At 38.3% G+C, this 27,458-nt stretch overlaps 1 protein-coding gene and 2 long non-coding RNA genes across 7 annotated transcripts; all 3 read left to right on the top strand.

The window, feature by feature from the left end:
* The first annotated feature begins 9,831 nt into the window (after positions 1-9,831).
* On the top strand, positions 9,832-16,706 carry LOC308386139. The gene is made up of 4 exons (XR_013969731.1): positions 9,832-10,636; positions 11,596-11,627; positions 12,752-12,778; positions 15,777-16,706. It is a non-coding gene; the product is annotated as an uncharacterized lncRNA (long non-coding RNA).
* A 2,679-nt stretch (positions 16,707-19,385) lies between these two features.
* LOC308386106 (uncharacterized protein) lies at positions 19,386-25,610 on the top strand. 5 transcript variants are annotated; one of them, XR_013969718.1, is made up of 4 exons: positions 19,386-23,857; positions 24,018-24,148; positions 24,241-24,280; positions 24,553-24,568. XR_013969718.1 is itself a non-coding variant. In XM_080865423.1 (3 exons), exons 1-2 carry the CDS (start codon positions 19,523-19,525, stop codon positions 24,126-24,128), a joined length of 4,446 nt encoding a protein of 1,481 aa, XP_080721549.1. In that variant the 5' UTR covers positions 19,386-19,522; the 3' UTR covers positions 24,129-24,148; positions 24,241-25,481. The 5 variants fall into 5 exon arrangements, 3 of the variants coding, with proteins under 3 accessions (XP_080721549.1, XP_080721548.1, XP_080721547.1); XR_013969717.1 differs by adding an exon at positions 25,531-25,610 and having other exon boundaries at positions 19,386-24,148; positions 24,241-24,571; XM_080865423.1 differs by having other exon boundaries at positions 24,241-25,481.
* A 44-nt stretch (positions 25,611-25,654) lies between these two features.
* LOC308385559 lies at positions 25,655-27,081 on the top strand. Its single transcript, XR_013969548.1, has 4 exons — positions 25,655-25,805; positions 25,991-26,127; positions 26,217-26,439; positions 26,558-27,081. It is a non-coding gene; the product is annotated as an uncharacterized lncRNA (long non-coding RNA).
* The last annotated feature ends 377 nt before the right edge of the window (positions 27,082-27,458 follow it).

Here is a 27,458-nt window from a genome sequence, read left to right as displayed (position 1 = left end):
CTTGTTCAAAATCATCGCTGGATTTCTGTAATGAGAGGCATATTCGAATCGTCATATCTCCTTAACGAAGCGACTTTAAGACATGAGGCTTGTCCCCGAATATCTTCAGACACCCCTGACGCTCACAATTCAAGAATTTCTTTCTCACCTATTACCGTTCTGAAATGAGTTGGACTTGTTTGAGGGTAGGAAATTCGTCCTTCGCTCAGATTTCTTCAGATTTAAAACTCTGGAAATGAACCACTTTTTTCTCTCGTCATAACTTTTTTTTGGATTTCCACAGAGACCTGAAAATTTCCATGACTGTTCACCAAAGCCTGCTGTCTCTTACGGTGAAAGAATGATATCGATACTCCAAATAGAGTTCGAGTTACAAAGCGTTGTTTGAGGGCAAGTCAAGGCAGTTTTTGCTTCGCTCTACTCAGTTATGGTGCATTAGAAGTCAAATATCTTTAATAATTCATATTTTAATGATAAATTGTAAACACTGGAAGATTCCCCCATCTCTTCTGAACAAAACGGTGTAAGAATGACCGCTCTAGCCCCTACGGTTTGGAAATTATGGTCATTTGTTTGAGGGGAGTCCTCACTATGAGAAATAGGCTGCAATAATCCTGTGCCTCTCTGTGCTGCGTGTGTAAAAAGAGGCACATGTTTTGGCGGGAAAAAGTACACAGGCTCTCTGATTGGTGGATTCAAATTCAGCAGCTCCCAGGCTGACCTAGAAACTTACTTCTCTCTCCCTGTGCATTTTTTTGCTGATTTTTTCATTTAACAAGTATATTTGAGGGACCCTCAGCATGTTCAGCATTTTTTCAGCTGTCCATTTTGCTTTTCCAATTTTTCTGTTTAACTTATTACTATTGTGCTAAATCATACTGTTTCTGCTATTTCATAAGATTTGTGCTTAATATAGTATTTCTGCTTTTAATAGGATTTGTGCTTAATATAGTATTTCTGCTTTTTATAGAATTTGTGCTTAATATAGTATTTCTGCTTTTTATAGAATTTGTGCTTAATATAGTATTTCTGCTTTTTATAGGATTTGTGCTTAATATAGTATTTCTGCTAAATTATAGTATTTCTGCTTTTTATAGTATTTGTGCTAAAACATAGTATTTCTACTAAATGTAGTATTTATGCTTAATCATAGTATTTCTATATATTTCTGCCAGGTCCCCAGGCAGCCAATCCTCTGTGAGGACTTAGACATTCAAATTTTCAAATCAGGGCCTGCACGGTTTCCCAGCCAATCATATATGTGTCCTGAGGCATTCAAATTTGCATATTGGGGCCTTCATGGCTTCTAAGCCAGCCAATCATATCAGGGCTGAGGAATTCAAATCCACAAATCAGGGCCTGCATGGCTTCCCAGCCAGCCAATCATATATGTGGCCTCAGCCATTCAAATTTGCATATTGGGGAATTCGTGGCTTCTAAGTCAATAAGTCATCCATGTCATATATCTCTAAAAATTCATATTTGAATGATAAATTGTCAACACTTGAAGATTCCCCAATCACTTCTGAACAAAACGGTGTAAGAATGACCGCTCTAGCCCCTACAGTTAGGAAATTATGGTCATTTGTTTGAGGGGAGTCCTCACTATGAGAAATAGACTGCAATAATCCTGTGCCTCTCTGTGCTGCGTGTGTAAAAAGATGCACCTGTTTTGGCGGGAAAACCTAAACAGCCACTCTGATTGGTGGATTTAAATTCGGCAGCTCTCTCCCTCTGTGTGTGTGTGTGTGTGTGTGTGTGTGTGTGTTTAGTGGGAGAGAGAGGACCCTGCCCTTATTTGGCAGCATGTCATTGTAGGATTTAAATTGAATATAGTTAGACTGGTTGACTGAATTGGATCTTGTGTGTGTGTCTCTCTGTGCATGTGTGTTTCCTCATGTGTACATATTTGTAATTGTGTGGCTGTCATAAATTTTTTTTCCAGATTTTTGTCATTTAACAAGTATATTTGAGGGACCCTCAGCATGTTCAGCATTTTTTCAGCTGTCCATTTTGCTTTTCCAATTTTTCTGTTTAACTTATTACTATTGTGCTAAATCATACTATTTCTGCTATTTTATAAGATTTGTGCTTAATATACTATTTCTGCTTTTATAGGATTTGTGCTTAATATAGTATTTCTGCTTTTTATAAGATTTGTGCTTAATATAGTATTTCTGCTAAATGTAGTATTTATGCTTAATCATATTATTTCTGCTTTTCATAGGATTTGTGCTTAATATAGTATTTCTGCTAAATTTAGTATTTCTGATTAATTATAGTTTTTCTACTAAATCATAGTACAGTATTTCTGCTTTTTATGGGATTTGTGCTAAAACAAAGTATTTCTACTAAATGTAGTATTTATGCTTAATCATACCATTTCTGCTTTTTATAGGATTTGTGCTTAATATAGTATTTCTGCTAAATTATAGTATTTCTGCCAAATTATAATATTTGTGCTAAAACATAGTCTTAATTTAAAATTACAATATTCATAGTTCATCACAGTGTCTCTGGTAAATCACAATATTTCTGCTCTGTTGTATTATTTTTCTAAATCATAGTGTTTCTGTAATGTTTAAGTATTTTTGGCTAAATATATTCTTTCTGTTATCTTATACTATTTCTCCTAAATTCTTGTATTTTTGAGAAGTTATCATGTTTCTGGTAAGTTACAATATTTCTGCTAAATTCTGCTATGCTATTGTATCTCTGCCAAGTATTATGTTTCCTCTAAGATATTGCAGTTCTGCTAAGTTATTCCATTTTAGCAAACTTCTTTTGCTTCTGCAAAGTTTTTACAATTTCTGCAACTTTTCAGCTTTTTCAGCTACTTTTTGCATACAGCTTCAGCTTTAAAGCATCCACACTGCATTTTCGCAGGAAATGCAAATTTTTCTAGTTATTATTATTATTCTAGTTGCTTCCGTACACTTTTTGGCACTTAACTACTTCCACAATTTTCAGCCGATTTTCACCGTTCAAATTTTAAACTATTCTGCTATTTTTGCTCTTTCTTGCTACGATTTTTGCTATTTTTAACTATTATACTTTTTAAAATATTCCACTTTTTTCCTTTAATTTGTCCCATTGAAATGAATGGGAAACTTCTGCAATTCTGCTAAAATTTGCTTGTTTTTGAAACTTAACTACTTCCTCATATTTTCACCTAGAACAACCATTCAAACTTTAAAATGTTCATAAATTATTGGGCTATTCAGGTATGATTCAGCTTTTTGAAATCTTTTACTGTTTTACTTTTATGCCTCTTAAAGTTTTGAGTTGCAAAATTGTGATTTTTCACAAAATACATGCGTTGTTATGGTTGCTATGCTCTTGGCTTCCAGTGTGTCACTGAAGGTTTTGCAATTTTCACTTCATGTCCGAACAACTTCTTGCTACTTGCTCAATTTTCACTCAACTTCCACAAATTATACATCAAAACGTAGGTATTTTTGCTGGCTTTCAGAAAATGTCACTATCATTGTTGTGGGATTTATAGAATTTTGGCAAATCTCCTCAGACCAACAAGAGGTCTCAAAACTCTCCATATAAAGTCAATGGAGAGCTTGTTCAAAATCATCGCTGGATTTCTGTAATGAGAGGCATATTCGAATCGTCATATCTCCTTAACGAAGCGACTTTAAGACATGAGGCTTGTCCCCGAATATCTTCAGACACCCCTGACGCTCACAATTCAAGAATTTCTTTCTCACCTATTACCGTTCTGAAATGAGTTGGACTTGTTTGAGGGTAGGAAATTCGTCCTTCGCTCAGATTTCTTCAGATTTAAAACTCTGGAAATGAACCACTTTTTTCTCTCGTCATAACTTTTTTTTGGATTTCCACAGAGACCTGAAAATTTCCATGACTGTTCACCAAAGCCTGCTGTCTCTTACGGTGAAAGAATGATATCGATACTCCAAATAGATTTCGAGTTACAAAGCGTTGTTTGAGGGCAAGTCAAGGCAGTTTTTGCTTCGCTCTACTCAGTTATGGTGCATTAGAAGTCAAATATCTTTAATAATTCATATTTTAATGATAAATTGTAAACACTGGAAGATTCCCCCATCTCTTCTGAACAAAACGGTGTAAGAATGACCGCTCTAGCCCCTACGGTTTGGAAATTATGGTCATTTGTTTGAGGGGAGTCCTCACTATGAGAAATAGGCTGCAATAATCCTGTGCCTCTCTGTGCTGCGTGTGTAAAAAGAGGCACATGTTTTGGCGGGAAAAAGTACACAGGCTCTCTGATTGGTGGATTCAAATTCAGCAGCTCCCAGGCTGACCTAGAAACTTACTTCTCTCTCTCCCTGTGCATTTTTTTGCTGATTTTTTCATTTAACAAGTATATTTGAGGGACCCTCAGCATGTTCAGCATTTTTTCAGCTGTCCATTTTGCTTTTCCAATTTTTCTGCTTAACTGATTACTATTGTGCTAAATAATACTATTTCTGCTATTTTATAAGATTTGTGCCTAATATATTGTATTTCTGCTAAATTACAGTATTTCTGCTTTTTATACTATTTGTGCTAAAACATAGTATTTCTACTAAATGTAGTATTTATGCTTAATCATACTATTTCTGCTTTTTATGGGATTTGTGCCTAATATAGTATTTCTGCTTTTTATAGGATTTTTGCTCAAACATAATATTTCTACTAAATGTAGTGTTTATGCTTAATCATCCTATTTCTGCTTTTTATAGGATTTGTGCTTAATATAGTATTTCTGCTAAATTATAGTATTTCTGCTTTTTATAGTATTTGTGCTAAAACATAGTATTTCTACTAAATGTAGTATTTATGCTTAATCATAGTATTTCTATATATTTCTGCCAGGTCCCCAGGCAGCCAATCCTCTGTGAGGACTTAGACATTCAAATTTTCAAATCAGGGCCTGCACGGTTTCCCAGCCAATCATATATGTGTCCTGAGGCATTCAAATTTGCATATTGGGGCCTTCATGGCTTCTAAGCCAGCCAATCATATCTGAGGGCTGAGGAATTCAAATCCACAAATCAGGGCCTGCACGGCTTCCCAGGCAGCCAATCATATATGTGGCCTCAGGCATTCAAATTTGCATATTGGGGAATTCGTGGCTTCTAAGTCAACAAGTCATCCATGTCGTATATCTCTAAAAATTCACATTTTAATGATAAATTGTTAACACTGGAAGATTCCCCCATCTCTTCTGAACAAAACGGTGTAAGAATGACCGCTCTAGCCCCTACGGTTAGGAAATTATGGTCATTTGTTTGTGGGGAGTCCTCACTATGAGAAATAGGCTGCAATAATCCTGTGCCTCTCTGTGCTGCGTGTGTAAAAAGATGCACCTGTTTTGGCGGGAAAACGTAAACAGCCACTCTGATTGGTGGATTTAAATTCGGCAGCTCTCTCCCTCTGTGTGTGTGTGTGTGTGTGTGTGTGTGTGTGTGTGTGTTTAGTGGGAGAGAGAGGACCCTGCCCTTATTTGGCAGCATGTCATTGTAGGGTTTAAATTCAATATAGTTAGACTGGTTGACTGGATTAGAGCCTGTGTTTGTGTGTCCTTCTGTGCATTTGTGTTTCAATATGCCTCCATATTTGTAATTTTGTAAGTTATTACTATTCGGCTAAATCATAGTATTTCTGGTACTTTTCGGTACTTGTGCTAAATACAGTATTTCTGCTAAATCATACTATTTCTGCTTTTCATAAGATTTGTGCCTAATATAGTATTTCTGCTAAATTATAGTATTTGTTCTTTTTATAGGATTTGTGCCTAACATAGTATTTCTGCTAAATTATAGTATTTCTGCTTTTTATACTATTTGTGCCTAATATAGTATTTCTGCTTTTTATAGGATTTGTGCCTAATATAGTATTTCTGCTTTTTATAGGATTTGTGCTTAATATAGTATTTCTGCTAAATTATAGTATTTCTGCTTTTTATACTATTTGTGCTAAAACATAGTATTTCTACTAAATGTAGTATTTATGCTTAATCATAGTATTTCTATATATTTCTGCCAGGTCCCCAGGCAGCCAATCCTCTGTGAGGACTGAGAAATTCAAATTTTCAAATCAGGGCCTGCACGGCTTCCCAGCCAATCATATATGTGTCCTGAGGCATTCAAATTTGCATATTGGGGCCTTCATGGCTTCTAAGCCAGCCAATCATATCAGGGCTGAGGAATTCAAATTCACAAATCAGGGCCTGCACGGCTTCCCAGCCAGCCAATCATATATGTGGCCTCAGGCATTCAAATTTGCATATTGGGGAATTCGTGGCTTCTAAGTCAATAAGTCATCCATGTCATATATCTCTAAAAATTCACATTTTCATGATAAATTGTCAACACTTGAAGATTCCCCTATCTCTTCTGATCAAAACGGTGTAAGAATGACTGTTCTAGCCCCTACGGTTAGGAAATTATGGTCATTTGTTTGAGGGGAGTCCTCACTATGAGAAATAGGCTGCAATAATCCTGTGCCTCTCTGTGCTGCGTGTGTAAAAAGATGCACCTGTTTTGGAGGGAAAAAGTGCACAGGCTCTCTGATTGGTGGATTCAAATTCAGCAGCTCCCAGGCTGACCTAGAAACTTACTTCTCTCTCCCTGTGTGTGTGTGTGTGTGTGTGTGTGTGTGTGTGTGTGTGTGTGTGTGTGTGTGTGTGTGTGACAGAGAGAGAGAGAGAGAGAGAGAGAGAGAGAGAGAGAGAGAGAGAAAGCCTTTTAATGGGATGATCTCATTGTAAGATTCAAATTCAATATATTTAGACTGGTTGACTGAATTGGATCTTGTGTGTGTCTCTCTCTGTGCATGTGTGTTTCCTTATGTGTAGATATTTGTGATTGTGTGGCTGTTATATTTTTTTTGCCGATTTTTTTCATTTAACAAGTATATTTGAGGGACCCTCAGCATGTTCAGCATTTTTTCAGCTGTCCATTTTGCTTTTCCAATTTTTCTGTTTAACTTATTACTATTGTGCTAAATCATACAATTTCTGCTATTTCATAAGATTTCTGCTTAATATACTAGTTCTGCTTTTTATAGGATTTGTGCTTAATATACTATTTCTGCTTTTTATAGGATTTGTGCTTAATATACTATTTCTGCTTTTTATAGAATTTATGCTTAATCATACTATTTCTATATATTTCTGCCAGGTCCCCAGGCAGCCAATCCTCTGTGAGGACTCAGACATTCAAGTATACAGATCACAGCCTGCACGGCCTCCCAGCCAGCCAATCATATCTGAGGTCTCCCGTTTCCTCTCTCGTCATATCTCATCGACAGATGTACAGAGAGCAATGAAAATCGCAGTCAAAGTACACCAAAGTCCGCTGATTCAGCCAGTAGAAGAATTATGCTTCTAGTCCACCTAGTTTTTGAGTTACACAACGTTTTGTAACTCCAAAAAACGGTGTTTTTCGCCTCTCACCGCGATCTAATTCTGACTCCTCATCAGCCTGTTTTTCCAAAGCGGCCGCTCTCTTTCCCAGTGGCGCAGTTGGTAATGACACGGCTCTGCAAGCCAAAGATCGTGGGTTCGATTCCACCTTGGTCAACATGTTTTTTTTCCCTACAAATTAATACACTGTCACAGACCAGTAATTCATATTCATCATTTATTACAATTCTGCAAACTTTTATGATTTTACCAGCTTTTGATAATATGGACCTCACATTCTTGTTAACACTCCATGGCACAAATACTCTTCCCTTTAGGCTCTGTGTATGTGTGTGTGTGTATCAATATTTCTCCCATTTTAAAGTATTACTCCTCCATAATTGTATTTCTGTTCAATCAAAGTACTTTTACTACATCTTAGTACTTCTGCTCAATCATAGTATTTCTGCTAAATCATAGTATTTTTGCCAAATCATGATTTTTGTGCCAAATCATAACATTTGTGTTATGTTAAAGTATTACTACTAATTGGAGGAATTTCTGTCATGTTACAGTATATGTGCTAAATATAGTATTTCTGCCAAATCATACTATTTCTACTATGTTATATTTTTCTTTCTAAATACAGCATTTCTGCTATATAATTGTATTTCTGCTTTTTATACTATTTGTGCCTAACATAGTATTTCTGCTAAATTATAGTATTTCTGCTTTTTATACTGTTTGTGCCTAATATAGTATTTCTGCTTTTTATAGGATTTGTGTTTAACCTTCAGAGGTCCTTAGGGACATTTATTGTCTTTTGCATTTTTAATTTTAATATAGTATTTCTGCTAAATTATAGTATTTCTGCTTTTTATACTGTTTGTGCCTAATATAGTATTTCTGCTTTTTATAGGATTTGTGTTTAACCTTCAGAGGTCCTTAGGGACATTTATTGTCTTTTGCATTTTTAATTTTAATATAGTATTTCTGCTAAATTATAGTATTTCTGCTTTTTATACTATTTGTGCTAAAACATAGTATTTCTACTAAATGTAGTATTTATGCTTAATCATACTATTTGCATATTGGGGAATTCGTGGCTTCTAAGTCAACAAGTCATCCATGTCATATATCTCTAAAAATTCACATTTTAATGATAAATTGTCAACACTTGAAGATTCCCCCATCTCTTCTGAACAAAACGGTGCAGTGACCGTTCTAGCCCTTACGGTTAGGAAATTATAGTCATTTGTTTTGAGGGGAATCCTTAATGGATAATGTTTATATATATATATATATATATTTGTCTTTAAAACATCTTTGCAGACTGACTGTCCTGGACTGGTTGTTGTTGTTGTTTTTTTTTTCAGGTCTGGTGAACTCAGCTCTTTGGTGTTGGTGTTCAGGAGTAGAGCCTTCTAATAATATTTATTCAAGTTATAGATTTAAAGTTCTGCGAGTTTTTTCTGTAGCAAATAAATATTGTATAGAATATTTAAAATCACCTACATTTTTGATGTTTACAATGCCCATTGTGTGTAATACTGGAATTTCCTACTACCCGTGAACGCCTCATCTTTTACCTGACTGCCGGACATCCGCCTTTCCGCACACTTCGCTGAGTGCTGCTGCTCTGCTTCTCCTCTTCTCTCCTAAATGTTTATAGTCTGTTTGTGTGATTTAACGAGTTCTTTTAGTGATTTATAAAGCCAACCGAGGTATAACTCATATTAGAGTAACACAGTGGTTGCTTTTTCTTAGTGAAACTTTGTCATTTTTGTATGTAAAAGGAGTGTTTGATGAGCTAACAACCCGATGCTAATGCCTAGCGCTCCTTTGAGCCCAGTGTGAAATGAAAATTTGACTGTGAACCACGGTTATTGTGTTGTTTTATTAATTACATTTGGTGTGTTTGTCAGTCTGTTACATAAGGTGCAGTTAGTTCTCTTCACAAATCAGTTGGTTAAAACAGCCTCATTCTTTATGCTGTAAAGTTTTTAACGAACCGCCATCTTAGATTCAGTGTCAGCTGTCGGCAAGATCAAAGGAGCCATTTTACCGCCTCTGACCGAACACGGGAGAAAAAGAGTCACGTTTGTCCAGGTCTTGTGGGTTAATTAAGACAAAGGAGGGGGGGAGAAACTGAGGATTAAACATAGGCTATGTCCCCACATACACGGGTATTTTTGAAAACGGAGATTTTCCGTTTCTGTTTTAAAAAACAATCCCGTCCACACATAAATGCAGAAATGAAGGAGAACGCTGCTAGGAACATACCAAAGCAGCAGGTGGCGCTATATTCCTAACCGTGTAGAAATGTTGGCCAATCAGAAGTCTAGAAGCCTCGGTGGGAAATGGTAAACAAAGATGGGGCATAGAAGCAGGACCGAGTCATATCTGTGGGGGGACAGTAACTGTGTGCGCATATGTAAGCATTTAAACACTGCAGAGAGAACAATTAACAGTAACCGTATTGTAGAAATGCATTTCACCGAAACAATAACGTGGCGCACAGTGTGACGTCAAAAAAGGCGCTGCGTTTTCTCCGTTTCCCTGTCCACACATAAATGCAAAAACGGAGTTTTCGAAAATATTCTGGCAAGCGTTTTTAGTTTTTCAGTGACCGAAAACGCCGTTTAAGTGTGGACGAAAGGTGCAAACGCATAGAAAAATCTCCATTTTCAAAAGTACCTGTGTACGTGTGGACATAGCCCAAGAATAATAAGAACTCCTAATATGTAGACTTTAATTTTTAAGAACTGTTTAACAAAGGCTTGTTTGTGCCAACCTAAATCTGCAGCACAGTTTAAATTCTCACTTTGTGGGAAATTAATGAAATAAACAACAGCCCACCTTCACATAAATAAAATATGGCAGTATATTATTATTAGTATGGTACATAGATATTTATTTTAAAACTACAGCATATTTACTATGATACTATGTGCAGTTGGTAATATTTTAGGAAGTAGAATTTGAATGCAGACCACCTCAAATATTAAAGCCTTAAAAATATGTCGTGCAGTTTTTCATGTATGAGTGTTTTGCAATCTTAAATGAGATGTAGACCAAAGAAAACAGAGGAGAGTTGTTGTTTGTATTCCAGCTGTAGTAAACAAAGAAGTTTAGTGAATCTTTTTGACAACAGAGAGTGATGCAGTATTGATGCTGATTTGAGTTTTCTGATCCTGTATTTTTGTTCTTTGTCTTTTGTTACACAGAGTGAAATAAAGCTTGGTTTTGCCTTTGCTGGTAAGTAAACAGTGATTGTAACTGAAGCAATATGAAATTGGGATTGTGTAACATGTTTAGCAATTTATATACAATAGTTTGGCTTTCTGTGATATCTTGCCATTTGCTCATGGGCAAAAACACATTTAGGATTTATAAGCAGTAAAGCCCCCCCCCCCCCCCCCCCACTAGATCTCTGAGTGTCCCTAAAAATGTCCCTGAAGTTTAATAGGCCATTTATGTCTAATTTTAAAGGCTTATCAAAGCATTTCTGTAGTAATTATTGTTTTTATTACACATGTTAAGGCCATTTGAGACTCTGCAATTAAATTTTGCCCTCTTTAGACTAAAGTGAGTTCATTTTGTCTGAGGTACAGTGCTGGGAAAAGTCTTTCTTCCTTGCAGATTTATTTTGTTCATGCTTTTTTGTCACATGTTTCAAATCATCTAACAGGGATGATATGAATAAATACAAAAAAGCATTTTAAAGGGATGATTTCACATATGAAGCAGAGAAAACCAAACCAGAGCTATCTGTTCTAATGTGAGAACATGCTGGTCTCTAATACCCAGCTGTGGAAGCCCTGATACGAAGAACTACCATCAAGCATTTATAGTATCAAGTATTATTTGTGATTGTTGCACGCTTTGAAACTGTGATGTTATCATTTGATCAAGTGTGCAGTGCGAGCAAATCCTTGCTTGTGGTATCTGCTGTGTTATGTAATAGCACCAAAGTATTAGAGCTTTACGTTCATGAGGAATTTCTGTGGAATTGCAGATGGATAAAACGACACATCACCTTAATAAAGACAGAAATCTTTAATAAGGTGCAGAAAGAGAAGATGGGGTGTTTATAGTAAAGCTGTTGTAAACAAAGAATTTAACAGATTTTTTTCCCCACTACAGATTGTGATGCAGTATTGACTCTGATGCTGATTTCAGTTGTCTGATTCTGTATTTTTGTTCTTTTGTTACAGAGTGAAACAGAACTTCGGTTTTGCCTTTGCTGGTAAGTAAGCAGCAATTGTAACTGCAGTAATATGACATTGTCACTGTGTAACATGTTTAGCAACTTACCTAACGTAGTTTGGTTTTTGTGACATTACCATTTACTGATGGGCAAAAACAAATGGTCAGAATTTATACCTTGTAGCAGCAAAGGCCCCACACATGACCTCTGACTGTCCCTGAAGTTTAACAGGCCATTTGTGTCTGATTTTTATGTTTGAACACAAACAACTGTTTTTATACAGTTGTTCATGTTCTCCGTTTGTTTATGGATTTACCTAGCAGACATAACTATGAACGCATTTTAGGTGAGTTAGTGTAAGTGGTAGCTTAAACACTTAAGAGCACCACAGTTGTTGATTTATATCTTCACTCATATTCTGCTTATGTATTACATTAAAGTCAGACCACTATAGAAGTATTTTTGCCTGAGTGAACAGAAGTGGTACGTTAAACATTTAAGCAATAATAAAAGACTAAGAGAACCAGAGTTGTGAGTAGGCAATGTTGTGTATGTAAAGCCTGTGTGTAATTTATGTACACTAAGTTTAAATCAGTTTCTTAATAAGTTGCTTGATACAATGTGTTTGAAAATTATATATAAAAGGGAAATATTGCAAAATACAAAAAGATTCCTGCCAACAGGTACAATGGAAGGACTTTTTATTATAATTTTTAAGAAATTAATTGCAAAAATGGCGTGCCACTGTTGTTACTATAACATGTCAGAATTTACATGTATTTTAGGATTTACATATTCAGATCAGAACTAAAACCTAATGAGGTTTTCCGTTGATTCTAACAGTTGTGGTTTTTCCACACTTTATTAAGCACTGACTTGTGATAGAAAATGATGGAGCTAAAAAGCCATAATCTGTACCAACAAATATTGGTGCCTCTTCTTTGCACTTCTGTAGTATGCATGCCTTTATTACACATGTTATCGCCATGTGAGACTCTGTAACTGAAGTTTGTCCTATTCAGACTACAGTGAGTTCATAAAGGCTTGAAGAAATTGAGGATTTTACTAGTTATTTCATGTCACAGTAAATTGGATTGTGTGTGAAGAGGTTCAACAGTGTAAGTCATTAAACAGTGATCTGATGTGTTGTTTCCTTTCTCTAGGATACTGATCTGATCGTCGCAAGTCTGGTAAGTATAGGTTTTGTCTGCAGTACAGTGCTGAGAAAGGTCTTTCTTCCTTGCAGATTTATTTTGTTTATGCTTTTTTTCACATGTTTCAAATCATCTAACAAGGATGACCTGGATAAATACAAAAAGCAGTTTTAAAGTGATGATTTCATTTTTGAACCAGAACAACCTGGTCTAATGTAAAAACATATTGGTCTCTAATACCCAGCTGTGGATGCCCTGATAGCAACAATTACCATCAAGCATTTACAGTAACTGGTAATGACTGGTTTACATCACTGGTTGATTTTGGTCCACTATAATTTCAGAATTGTCTTAATTAGATCCAAACAGGACAGGCAAAAAAAGAAAAGAAAAAAGTCTTAATTAAGGCCCAATATAGGGTTTTCAAGTCATACCAAGTACCACGGTGGTTAGCACTGTTGCCGCACAGCAAGAAGGTCCTGAGTTTAATTCCAACATCAGGCCGGGGTCTTTCTGTGTGGAGTTTGCATGTTCTCCCGGTGTTTGCGTGGGTTCCCTCCGGGTACTCCGGCTTCCTCCCACCGTCCAAAGACATGCAGCTTGTGGGGATAGGTTAATTGAATAATCCAAATTGTCACTAGGTGTGTATCTGCGAATGAATGTGAGTGCGAATGGTTGTCTGTCCCTGTGTGTTGGCCCTGCGACAGACTGGCGACCTGTCCAGGGTGTACCCTGCTTCTCGCCCTATGACAGCTGGGATAGGCTCCAGTGCCCCCTGAAAAGGATAAGCGGAAGCGAATGGATGGATGGATGGATGGATGGATGGATAGGGTTTTCAAGTCATACCAAGTATCTTAATTTCATTAAAGTCCAGACTGATTCGTTTACACCAAGTGTTTTGTTTCATTCATTCAATTGGACTTGCTTGTGTGCTTCAGATCCTAAGTGTGATTAAACTTAAGCCCAGGACCTGATGAGTTGATGTAGGTCCTGAAGTAGTAAAGGAACTCTGGGACATCACAGTAACAGCACCATGTTTGACTTTAATGCTGGTGTTTTTCTCTCACTATAGATGATTCAGTTTAGTGCAGTTAGTCAGCACAGCTCTTGGTTATCATCGAGATATTATTAGGCAACTTGTTTTTGCCTGTTCAGCTACAATATCTGGGAGCGTTTTTGTTTTCTGGGGTCTCCAGATCCTTAGAAATCTCTTTGTAAACCTTTACAGAACTATATGTGTTTGTTTCACATTAGAGCAGCTCACGACTGGCAGTTTAGGGACGATTAAATATTCACATAGGGCAGGGGTCTCAAACTCCACTCTTCAGGGGCCGGTGTCCTGAAGCTTTTCCACGTGTCCCTGTTACAAAACACCTGAATAACATTTGTAGGTCATTAGTGAGAGTATAGAATTTGACTGTGTTGAAGTGGCATCCCCGAAGACTGTTCAAATTTAAGTAATTTAAGTGTTTGGAAAAATGTACTTCTAAAAGTACTTTCATTGCATCATGTTCATTCACTCATGAGCTGCTATAACATGAATCAAATGGCTGAATTACCACCTCAGCATGCAGTCACGTTCTGTAGAGTTTTGCTAATGACCTACTAATGTTATTCAGGTGTGTTGCAACAGGGACACATAGAAAAGTTTCTGGACACCAGGCCTTAAGGACCAGAGTTTGAGACCACTGGTGGTAGGGCATGGTGGATTTCAAAAGCTTCTTCCCTTAAATCACTGCCTAAAAAATGCTTTTTGTAATTTGTCATAATGACTTGCAAAATATAGGTGGGATGAAAACATAAACATAAGACATTTTATAGTGGCCTGATATTTTTATCAAGGCTGTTTTTTGAAAATAATCCTGCCCTAATTTACAAAAGATGAACTGTCTGAAAGTCATGTTTGTTTGTTTGTTTGTTTAAGAAATGTGGGAATCTCCAGCAAAGATCTTACATGCAACAGCTCAGATACAGCACTCACTTCTGTTCTTTTTATCATGAAATGATCTACAAAGAAATGATCATCATACTAAATTTTGCTAATTAGGCCTTTATATCAGCTATGATAAGTTTATTATAGATTTAGTGTAGTGCTTATTGCTGTGTATCAAACATGCCCCAAATGTGACTGAAATATGTAGAAACTGCTGTGTAGAAACTAGCTGTCTCCAAATTTCTCATTTTGCCAAAATTCATACAGAGTGACCTGAAACTGTCTGCTCTAACCTCAGTGTGTTGGTTTTGTTGGACCATTTAATATTTACAGTAAGTTACTGTAGCAGCACGTCTTGGTTTGAGTTTATAGACTTAGTTTATTGTTTTAATAGAATGTAAAAATGTCCTTATAACAGTTCCACCATCATTTGTTAAACATTGTCATTCTGTTCAGTCCAATAATTTACTGTAGAAGTCTTTAGTATTTAAAGCCCTACATGTATTGTATTTTTGAGATTATAAGGCATAATGTCAATAAACAAGCCTGTTTTTAAGGCAGATTAAGCCAAACAAACAGTCAGATAAGTCAAACTTTATTCAAGTCATTCACAAACAACTCTCAACACTGTTCAGTTGTAACACATAAAATACAGAACAATACACTCACTTTTTCAGTTCATTCCTCATCCACAAATCCATCAAACTCTTCATGGGTTGATCAGTTTGAAATCTGCTTCTTAAGCATGTCTCTTAGCACGTGCCAGGTCCTTGTACACACACCATAATGTTATGTTGAAGCACCGTACGAATTACTCTGCGAGGGTCCTGACTATGGTAGCCATAATGCTCTGACAATACATCAAGCAGCGCAGCTTTGTAGCTTACGAAGTCTTACTAAAATATTTGACAGAATTTTGAGCGCTGTGTACCACAGAAATCCCGTTTGAGGTCAGTAAGCATAACCAGAATCGATACGCTAGGCACATTGTATGTTTTTGAGATAATGACAGGATTTTAGGTGTGCCATATAGTCTGAAGAATATGGTAAATCCAAGCATGTTGGAAATATGACTAATTCCATGCCTTTTGTGTCTTACAGGTGACCTGCTGCAGAAGATCCTCTCTCTCTCTCTATCATTATAAGCAATTCTGTCTATCCTATCACTCTCCCAACTCTATCTAATTTGAAAGCCATTCTACCTTGTATCCCTCTATCCCTACTGCTCTATCTAATTTGAAAGCCATTCTATCTTGTATCCCTCTATCCCTACTGCTCTATCTAATTTGAAAGCCATTCTATCTTGTATCCCTCTATCTCTACTGCTCTAATTTGAAAGCCATTCTATCTTGTATCCCTCTATCTCTACCGCTCTATCTAATTTGAAAGCCATTCTATCTTGTATCCCTCTATCTCTACTGCTCTATCTAATTTGAGAATCCAAGTTTTGAGAATCCTTTCAGAATCCAATTTTCAGAAATCCAAGTTACCAGAACTTGATCTATCTGTTACAGAATTCTGAGAGATCTCTGCTCTCACTGCTCTTTCTTTCCTGTCATTAAGCTCTCTCACATTCAGTCATTTTGCTTTAAATTACAAGTTGAATATACAGTAGTAGAATTACAGTACAGTAGAACTTATAGTAGAAACTACTTACACAGCCCTACATTTGTCATTTTAATTTTGCATTAGACTTTAGTTTGGACTGCTAGTTTGGCTTACTTTGATCAATTGTATAAAATATCACCTTTTTATAAGTTTATTTGTAATAAGATAATCTGGTTATTTTGTAATACATACATTCAGATAAATAATAAATCAGATCCAGTCTGTTAGTCTGTTTCATTGGCTATAACATTTGACTGCAAGTTTATAGTATTATTATTTAAGGACAAACCCATTTTGTCACTCAGTGTAAGTATTCAGTCAGTATTGTCATCGAGAAGTGCCTGAGGACCCAGACTTCCTGTTTCCTGACTGCTGCAGAACATCCAGCTGAAGAAACCCCGTTTCTAAAAGAGCTACAATAAAACGGACCAAATTGTTTCCAGAGAACTTTGAATTTCCTTTATTTTGAGTTTGGAGTACAAATCAGCTTTTTAACATCTATTCATATATTCATAAAAACATTTTATAGTATAATAGTACATTTCTCAGATTTAACAGTAACTTAAGGAGTTATAAGTTTTTCTGTGTTTCAAGGTTCAGTTTTGTTTATATTTGTGTATAACCACATATAAGCTCCAGATTGTACTTCAGCAAAATGCCAAGAAAAAGTCAAAGGTCGCAGTCCCAGAAGCTTAGATGGCAAAAGCAGAAAGAACAGGTGAATGTTTCTCAGAGCAGTGAGCAGGTAAAGGTGTGTGTTTCAGCTTTTCCCAGCACAGAAGTGCAGAGCAGTGTTCAGACAGCCACAGTGTCTTATGCAGATGTGGTAAAAAGAAGTGTTCCCTCAGTGTCTGTCCCAGAGCCTGGAGTTATGCAGGTAATCCAGACTAAACCCCAGCTAACTGTACAAACACAGCATGATGGAGAGACAGCCACAGTGTCTTATGCAGATGTGGTAAAAAGAAGTGTTCCCTCAGTGTCTGTCCCAGAGCCTGAAGTTATGCAGGTAATCCAGACTAAACCCCAGCTAACTGTACAAACACAGCATGATGGACAAGCTCCAGGACAGTCTCATGTACAGGTTACAAACAGTGAAAGTCCACGAGTGAGTAGCGTCTGTGCTTCCCGAAGCCAGGCCGCTCCTAGGTATGGAAAGTACCGGAATCAGCAATGCATGGCTAACAGTTTGGTTTTCCTGTCATTCTTACACGAGGATGAATTTATTACCAGAGCAGATCTAAACCGTGTGTTGGACAAAGGCCATGCCGTCTATTCAGATGCCAGACTGAGGTTTGTGAACAGTGTGTTTCTAGCCTGCGATGAACTTCCCTCAGTTGTTACCAGCCGCACACACGAGTATCAAGTCGACATGTCTCAGTTTGCTCATTACGGCACATTTGATGGTACAGATCACTTTCCGAGCCTTGAACAGGGATTACAGTGTTTGGCTTCAGACGTTCGCTATGCTTTGCTAGTCATGGGAGGAACAGTCATCGCTGTTAGCAGGCTGACTTCAGGTGAATATGCATATTTTGATCCTCACCCACGTAAGTCTACTGGTATGCCATTGTCGCTAAGTGTAAGTGGTGGAACTGCAGTTATGTTGAAATTCACACGTCTTAATGACATGATTGACAGGATCAAACGTTTGTACAGAATGTTCAGCATCGCACCAAGCTGCACTTATGAGCTACAGCCCATCGAGTTTCACAGTGAAAACGCTGCTGACCAAAGAGATGCTAATCAAACCACCGAATACAGACAAACAGCTACAACTGTTACAGCACCAGCTTTAAATGAAGCCGTTCATGAAATAAACTCCCAAAGATCTACTGACCAGACACAGAAGACTGTGAGAGACACTTTAACGACTGAAGTGATATCATCCAGAGTGGATTATTCAAATGAGACAGCTGCTACTGAAAACAACCATCTTCCTTCTGAGTATTTAGAAAAAGAAACATCTGCATCCTCTGTGAGAGAAACGCAGGTAACATCAGATTCTGTTCCTCAGAATGATTCAAACACTGCCTACTGTTTAACTAATATAACAGAGGAACTCTCAGATAAACTGCTGAAATATAATAAACAGCAAAGGAGAAAAATAAGGAGAAGATTATTAGCCCAAGAAAAAGTACCACAGAGAAAGGAAAATCAGAAGAAGAAAGAAAGGCAGATGTACAGGTTTGATGAAAGCTTCAAGACAAAGAAAAAAAACTCAACTAAGAAGTGTAATGATCCTGATCACAGACAGAAAAAGAGCATGTACAAAAATGAATTGTATAAATTAAATGCTACCTATAAGGAGAAACAGAGAGAACATTTAAGAAAGATGTATAGGGAAAGTGCTAAAATTAGAGAGAGAAAAAGAGAATGTGTCATAAGGACATATAAAGACAATCCCCTATTCAGAGAAAAGCAGAAGGAACGTGTAACAAGAACATATAGAGTGTCTCCCATATTCAGAGAAAAGCAGAAGAAACGTGTAACAAGAACATATAGAGAGTCTCCCATATTCAGAGAAAAGCAGAAGGAACGTGTAACAAGAACATATAGAGTGTCTCCCATATTCAGAGAAAAGCAGAAGAAACGTGTAACAAGAACATATAGAGAGTCTCCCATATTCAGAGAAAAGCAGAAAGAGCGTATAAGAAGAATATACAGAACTTGTGCTGGATTCAGAGAGAAACATAAAGCTTACATGAGGTCATATGTATATAACCTATATAAAAAAAAGCGAAGATTTTAAACAGAAAAAACGATCTTATATGACAAAGCGGTATGGAGAAGAAAAACAATTTCAGCAACAACACAAGGACAATATGAGAGAACGAATGAGAGTAAAATATTGGAACGGTTTTTCTTTCAGACAGATGCATAATATCAGATGTGCAATGAATATAAAACGGAAATATCGCCAGATGCATCGACCAGCTGAGAGTTTACAGTGTCATCCAGAGAACACTTTAATGAATGAGGCCATATCTCGTTTCAGATCAAACATTAAGTCAGCACCATCTTATGTTTGTACTGTTTGTCTAAAAGCTTCTTTTCCTAATCAGGTGAAGATCTGCAAAAGAGAAAATTACTCAAAACACCAGACTGTAGCTCATCAGTGCCTAACTGGTAAATTTGTTCATGTGTGTGATGAAGCATGTCATGATCACTGCAGCTTTCCTGTTGAGAGAAAAAAAGAGTATATCTGTCACACATGTCACAGTTCCCTCAAAAGTGGATGCATGCCCAGGCTTGCTGCTGTTAATGGTTTAGAACTGCAGGATATTCCAGCTGAACTTTGTGATCTCAACATTCTGGAGAGACATCTGATTGCCAAATGCATACCATTTGCTAAGATTATTCCTCTTCCAAAGGGGAGACAGAGACTCATACGTGGTAATGTGGTGTGTGTACCATCTGAGGTCCAACAAACAGTTGACAGTTTACCGAGGATCAGAAGCCAATCACAGATCATGAGGATAAAGCTGAAAAGACGACTGTGCTACAAAGGCCATCAGCTGTTCCAGACTGTCACCTGGTCTAAACTCATTCAAGCTCTGCGTAAACTGAAACAAATTCATCCACAGTACACAGATATTATTATCAGAGATGATGCATTGCTTTGTGATCCAACGTTACCTGATGATGACAGCAGTGATGAAGCCAGCATGGCAAGTGATGATTATAATGAAGCAGATTTAATGGAAATTGACAACTATGAAAAAGATGCCCTTTTGTGTGAAAGTGAGTCTCAAAGTGACCAAGATATTAATATGCAATCCTGTGATGAACAACCAGAGGAACAAAATCCAGATGAACCAGAAAGTGATTTGAACAATGGAGGTTTTGCTCTAGAAAGTTGTCTGCAGCCTGTAGACATTTCAGAAGAGATTCTCTGTTTCACTGATAACACATATTGTGTGGCTCCTGCAGAAAGAAACAATCCTGTTAGCTTCTTCAGAACTCCTCATTTGGAAGCCATGGCATTTCCTGTGCAGTTTCCTACTGGTCAGAATACACTGGATGAAAAGAGACTTCTTAAACTCACACCAAGTGCTTACTTCAAATCAAGGCTTTTCAACATTGATGCAAGATTTGCTAAAGACACAAATTACCTGTTTTTCTCACAGTTTGTCACTGAAATACACTTGGCTAATTCCAGTATGACGATACAGCTAAGGAAAGGTAAAACTATGACCAAAGATGGACGCAAAATCACATCAGGAATGTTACAAAGTAAGACAGAAGTAGAGAAGCTGGTAAGAAATAAAGATGCAATCAGATTTATGCAGCCACTCAGAGGAACTCCAGCTTACTGGCAGAAAACTACCAGAGATCTATTCAGCATGGTTCGCCAAATAGGAACACCTCAGTTCTTTGTCACTTTCTCTGCTGCTGAGATGAGATGGCCTGAAGTGATTCAAGCAATAAAGAGACAGCAAGGTGAAGAGGTTGATTTTGAAGCCCTGGACTGGTCAGAAAAGTGTGAAATTCTAAGATCAAATCCAGTAACCACCATGCGAATGTTTGATAAACGTGTTGAGGCTTTGTTCAGAGATTTGCTTTTTTCTCCTGCACAGCCCCTTGGTGAGATCATTGATTACTTTTACAGAGTTGAGTTCCAGCACAGAGGTAGTCCGCATATACACATGTTGCTGTGGATTCGAGAAAAGGTAGAAGCAGATGTGGATGACGACCAAACTGTCTGTGACTTTGTTGACAGATACATCTCAGCTCAACTCCCTGATCCAGAAAAACAACCTGAACTGCACAAAAAAGTCACTGAGCTACAAAAGCACAGCAAAAACCACACAAAGACATGCTTTAAGAGTGTGAACTCTGGTTGTAGATTTGGGTTTCCCAAACCACCAGCCACAAGAACAATGATTGTGAGACAGGATGAGGATTCAGACACTGAAGCTGCAAAAGCCAAACTCAGACCTTTGTTGAACCTGCTGAAGGAACCTGAAGCTGCTTCCCTCACCATAGAGCAGATTCTGTCACGATGCAACTTAACAATGAATGAGTATGAACAATGCCTCCAAGACATAAACAAGAAAACAGCTCTGATTCTGAAACGTGACCCAAATGAGTGTTGGATCAACAATTACAACCCAGACCTGCTTGAAGCCTGGAACTCTAATTTAGATGTCTCATTCATTTTGAATGCCTATTCATGTATAGAATACCTCTGTAAATATATAACAAAGAAAGAATCTGGCCTCTCTGAATACCTGAAGACAGTTATTGACAACTCTGATAAGAACACCGTCAATGAGTGTGATGAAATGAGAGCTGTGATGCAGGCTTACTCAAAAAAGAGAGAAATCAGCGCACAGGAGTGTGTGACTCGAGTCTGTGGCCTAAAAATGAAAAAATGTTCCCGCAGTGTTGTATTTGTACCAACAGATGATAACCCAGTAAAAATGAGTCGGCCCATGAGCTTCCTGGAAAGCACAACACACGACAGTTGTAATATTTGGATGACAAGTTTGAGTGATAAATACAAATGCAGACCTGAGACCCCAGAATATGAGGAAATGTCACTGGCTGATTTTGCTGCCTTGTGCAGGTTGGTGAGTGGTCCAAATGAAGGAAAAGATGTGCTTCCTCTTCTAAACCAGCTTGGATTTGTACAAAGGCGAAAGAATGATAAACCAGCTATAATCAGATATTACCACTGTTCACAGGAAAAAGATCCTGAGCAATATTATGGTCGACTGTTGAGACTTTACCTTCCACACAGATCAGAGCAGGAACTGAAACCACAAGGGTTCCAAACCTATCAGTCCTTCTACAACTCAGGTTTTGTACGACTTCCATGTTCAGACCACAGTGAGTCTGTGAAAAGGGTTGTGAAAAGAAATAAAGACAAGTATGAGAAGAACTCTGAGGATATTGAGAGTGCACTGGAAGAGTTTGAACAAAATAGGGATGTTGTGATTGATGAATGGTGTAATCTTGCTCCTGAATCTGAAGTTGTGAGGCTGCAATGTGATGAGAATCTTCCTGAGAGACATTCTGATGATGAGAACGAACAGGAGAATGTCCCCGACTACAGTCGTCAGTCTGATGCTGTAACAGAGATCAGAGCCATCAGAGAACAACCTGCAGTAGATCCAGCCGTGGTACGTGTAATGTATCAGAATCTGAACCAGAAGCAGGCCTGCGTGTTCTATGCCATAAGAGACTGGTGTATTCAGCGAGTTTGTGGTTTGAACCCAGATCCATTTTTCTTCTATATCAATGGTGGTGCAGGAACTGGAAAGTCACATCTGATTAAGTGTATTCATTCTGAAGCATCAAAGATCCTGAGCAGACTGCCTGCTAATGCAGAAGAAGCTGACATATCAAATCCAACTGTTTTACTGACTTCATTTACCGGTACAGCAGCTTTTTCTATCAATGGCTCTACATTACATTCTCTACTGAAACTACCCAGGAGTCTGAAACCACCCATTCAAGGACTTGGTAACCAACTGGATGAAGTCAGATCTGAGCTGATGAATGCTGAAATTATTGTTATTGATGAGATTTCAATGGTTTCAAAACCCCTTTTTGCTTATGTGGATGCAAGACTGAAACAAATCAAAGGCACTCAGAGACCTTTTGGTGGAATGTCAGTTTTAGCTGTTGGAGATTTTTACCAGCTGCCACCAGTGCGACAGTCTAAACCTCTCTGTGTTTACGATCCAGAACAGATTGACCTATGGCAGGAACATTTTCAGATGATCACTCTAACCGAGATCATGCGTCAGAAAGATGATGTGGCCTTTGCAGAGATGCTGAACAGGATTAGAGTCAAAGAAAAGACAGATGAGCTTTCTCAGTGCGACAGAGATTTGTTGTCACAGGCTGTGACTGCACCAGAAGAATGTCCAACTGAGGTCTTACACATTTATGCCACCAACAAGAATGTGGAATCCCACAACACAGATACCCTGAAGAAGCTTCATTCAAACATCATAATCATCAATGCAGACGATTTCCAGAAGGATAAATGTACAGGCAGAATGGAACGAAGAGACAAACCATTTACAGGTGGGAGAAATGATTTACCTGACACTCTGAATGTTGCTGAAGGAGCTCGAGTCATGCTGACCAGAAACTTGGACACACTAAACGGTTTGGTCAACGGTGCTTTTGGTATACTGGTAAAGGTGGTGAGATCTGAAAATGATGGACACATAATTAAACTGGGGCTCAGGATGGACAACCGGCAGCCTATGAGACACAACCGCAGTGCTAATGCAGCTTCTGATGATCTGGTTTACATTGAGAGAGCAGAGGAGAGTCTGAAGTTTAAAGGAGCAGTACGCAGACAGTTTCCTGTAAAGCTAGCATTCGCTTGCACAATTCACAAAACTCAGGGTCTTACAACACAGACAGCTGTAGTTTCAATGAAGAACATTTTTGAACCAGGTATGGCTTACGTTGCTCTCAGCAGGGTGACGTCTCTCAGTGGACTCTATTTGCAGGACTTGGATGAGAAAAAGATTTACGCCAATCCCGAGGTAACTGCAGCGCTCCAAACCATGAGACAAGCCAGTGTTGAGGAAATGATGCCTCTTCTTCAGGTCAGAGAAACAGCCAGCAGACTTGACACTCTTACACTGATCCATCACAATACAGAGGGTTTGCCATCTCACATCAGTGACATCAAGAGTCATCATGAAATGTGTTTAGCAGATGTTTTGTGTCTCACTGAGTCTCACCTTCAAGGCTCCTTTGTTGCAGACAGTCTTCATTTGGATGGCTACACCATGTTCAAACGCAACAGACATGTGTCCTACACAAACTTTCCTCACATGGCCAGCAGAAGTGGTGGGGGAGTTGTTGTGTATTTGAGGAATCATTTTCAGGTTCAGGTAAAACAGTATCTACATAATGTCACTGATCTTGAGTTTTTAGTGTTGAAGGTTCAGGCTCCATTCCCTGCACTCATTGCTGTTGTGTACAGACCCCCTGACTACAGTTTGACACCATTCATGCAAAACCTGGTAAGTCTTTTAGATTCACTTGAAATAATGGACTGTCACCCAATAATTGTGTGTGGAGATTTTAATGAGAACCAGTTGCAGAGTGGAAGAAAACAGATTCTGGAGCAGTTTCAGTCGAGAGGGTATTCACAGCTGATCACTTCTGGCACTACAGACAAGAACACCCTGCTTGACCTCATTTTTATTTCTCAGCCACAGAAATGTCTATATTCAGGTGTTCTGAGATCATATTACAGTTACCACAACCCTGTGTTTTGTGTCCTGTCCTCGAGCCAATCATGAAGTCGTCTGGTGAGTTTTGAAACAATTACAGATCATGTTTGTTACAGAGTTTACTGATTGTAGAGCATGAAAAATATTTTTCATTGAAAAAATTGTCTTCCCTACTCTGTCTGTAAGAAGACCCTTTCTTATTGCAATGTTATTAATCATTTCACCAAATCATTGCTGAACTTCATGCAGAGCAGAGAACATCTGCTATCATGCACCTCTGATCTGAAATGTGCTGCAACATTTATTAAACCAACATCATTTCTTTTATTCTCATGTTTTAAATGACTAAATCTTTTTACTGTGACGTATGTAGCTCAACAAACGAGATCTTCCCCTCCAAGGGCTTGAAAATATGAAATAGTAAATAAATAAATCCCACATAAATGCAGGTATTTATTATGGGTCACATGAATAAATACAGACAATTATATTTTCTTGATTATAGTAGCTTTTGTAGAATCAAAAGTTTTTGTGATGAATGAGTTTTTGCTTATCATGTTTTACAGGTAAAAAATGTCAAAAGTTATAAACTATCTTTAGGCTACCAGAGATGTCTATAATGATACATTATGTAGAGAAAAACATTAGTACAGCTTACAGAATATGTATAAAAACTGATTTAGAAGTAAATGGATAGTTTTCTGAAAGTTCCCGACTACAGTTTAACACCACCCACCCAGATCAGCCCCCAAGTGTCTATGTAATGCTGGTATGGTGTGTGAGTTTGACTTGGCCTTTATCCGGGTGGGTTTGGGTTTGGGTGGATAAAGGCCAAGTCAGAATTCTCTGAGCAGCTGGAAAAAGCTGCTAATAAACAAAGACATCAAAAAGTGTGGGCTTTAGGTGTAGCCCCCGCTTTCTGATGCACTAATTAGACTTAGTAACCGACACCCCATACCAGCATTACATAGACACTTGGGGGCTGAGCTGGGTGGGTGGTGTTATAAGCACGTGTTTTGTTAGGTATATTTTTTCAGACACCATCTTCATGAACTGCTGAGCCAAACCTGATCCATCAGTGCTGGACTGCACAGATAACTACATGCCACAAGGAGACTGCTGTTTTATGAACTGCCATACCAGTGTGTCTTCAATGGAGAAGATGACACACCCATCACCTGACCTCCTGCCTGATCTGGAGACCATCATCATGCTACCACACTACACACCTCTGAGACCATCAATGATGACTCATACTGAGGAAACTGTATTTCCTGTCAGAGATGCTCAGTGATCCTCAGAGCAGAGAGAGGTATCATTCTTTATCTTTGATAAAAAAAAAATGTCAGTGTTTTTAATTCAATTAATTAATTAAAATCCTGTTTATTGCATAAATAATTCCACACTCAAATGATTATACTTGTTGACACTTTTTGAGTTTTAATTCACATTATGGATTACAAATCTATGCTTTTTCTACTCTGTCTCTCTGTGCAGGTATTGCTGTCTTCTGAGTTCTTCCGTGTCCCAACTGAGGCCTTCAAACCTCATTGCAGAGCTCATGTCTTTCCTCACCATCATGTGAGTGTGAGATTGCTCTGGATTCTGGTTATGTGGCCCGCAGCACCTATAAGGTATTTCAACATTGTTCATTGTATAACTTATTTGTAGTTTTTAGGGTTTCTACAGACAAAAAAAATGTTCCTTTTTCTGTATTTTTTAGAACAAGCTCGTCCAGTGTGCCTGCATTCCAGCTTCTTAGACTCTACGCAAGTGGACAGAGTATCAGTGTTTGGCCACTCTTACAGACACTGACTTCTGTCAATTCACTTCTACTGATCGGGCACCTCACTCCAGGAAGACAGAGGGCTGCAAGCCTGTCATCATTTCCAGTGTGGCTTTGTATTCTTGGGGTAGCATCAGATTTTTCCCACAAATATTCAAAGGTAACACTTGTTTTAAGCTTAGTTATTAAATCAAAAGTCTTCCCTTGTGTCATGTCTGTGAAGGTTCTCATGATGTCCTTTGATGTAGTCTCTCTCTTCACTTGCATACCCACTACAGAGGCCGTGGAGACTGTCAGAAAACGACTGCAAGAAGACAGCTCCTTGGAAGACAGGACCAACTTCACACCCGATCAGATGTGCACACTGTTAGACCTCTGCCTCACCACTACATATTTCAAATACAACGAGGGTTTCTACAGACAAAAACATGGCTGTGCCATGGGTTCCCCTGTGTCACCTGTTGTAGCCAACCTTTACATGGAGGAAGTGGAAAGGAAGGCTCTTGGCTCTTTCAAAGGAAGAGTACCCAGCCACTGGTAGAGATATGTAGACGACACCTGGGTCAAAATCAAAAGGCAAGAAGTGGAATCCTTCACTGCGCACATTAACGCTGTGGATAAAAACATCAAGTTCACCAGGGAAGACACAAAGGACGACTGTTTGCTTTTCCTGGACTGCGCTGTGCACATTGAAGAGAACGGCAAACTCAACATCGAAGTTTACCGGAAGCCCACACACACGGACCAGTACCTCCTCTTTGACTTCCATCACCCTCTGGAACACAAACTTGGAGTAATTAGGACACATCCCCCCCCCCCCCCCCCCGGGCAGAACATGTTCCCTCTAAGCCTGAAGGGAAAAAGAAGGAACACACACATGTAAAGGAAGCACTCAAAACGTGTGGATATCCTAATTGGGCGTTTATAAAGTCAGCAAAGATGCACAGAAAAGAACATCAGATACCAGCGAGGGAGGATAAGAAAGACAGATGCAACAACATTGTCATCCCCTATGTACTAATTAGACTTAGTAACCGACACCCCATACCAGCATTACATAGACACTTGGGGGCTGAGCTGGGTGGGTGGTATTAAAAGCACTTGTTTTGTAGATATATTTTTTCAGACACGGCACAGTCTCCTTTGTGGCAAAACCTTCAAACTTCACCATCCTCAGCT

The sequence above is a fragment of the Rhamphochromis sp. 'chilingali' genome, assembly GCF_963969265.1.
Source record: "Rhamphochromis sp. 'chilingali' genome assembly, chromosome: 18".
NCBI classification, from domain to species: domain Eukaryota; kingdom Metazoa; phylum Chordata; class Actinopteri; order Cichliformes; family Cichlidae; genus Rhamphochromis; species Rhamphochromis sp. 'chilingali'.
The sequence above is the reverse complement of the archived record's forward strand: the minus strand, read 5'-3'. Positions and strand labels throughout refer to the sequence as shown.

Coding starts and splice junctions, on each gene's coding strand:
- LOC308386106 (XM_080865421.1), top strand. CDS start 19,523: ATGCCCAGGCTTGCTGCTGTTAATGGTTTAGAACTGCAGGATATTCCA.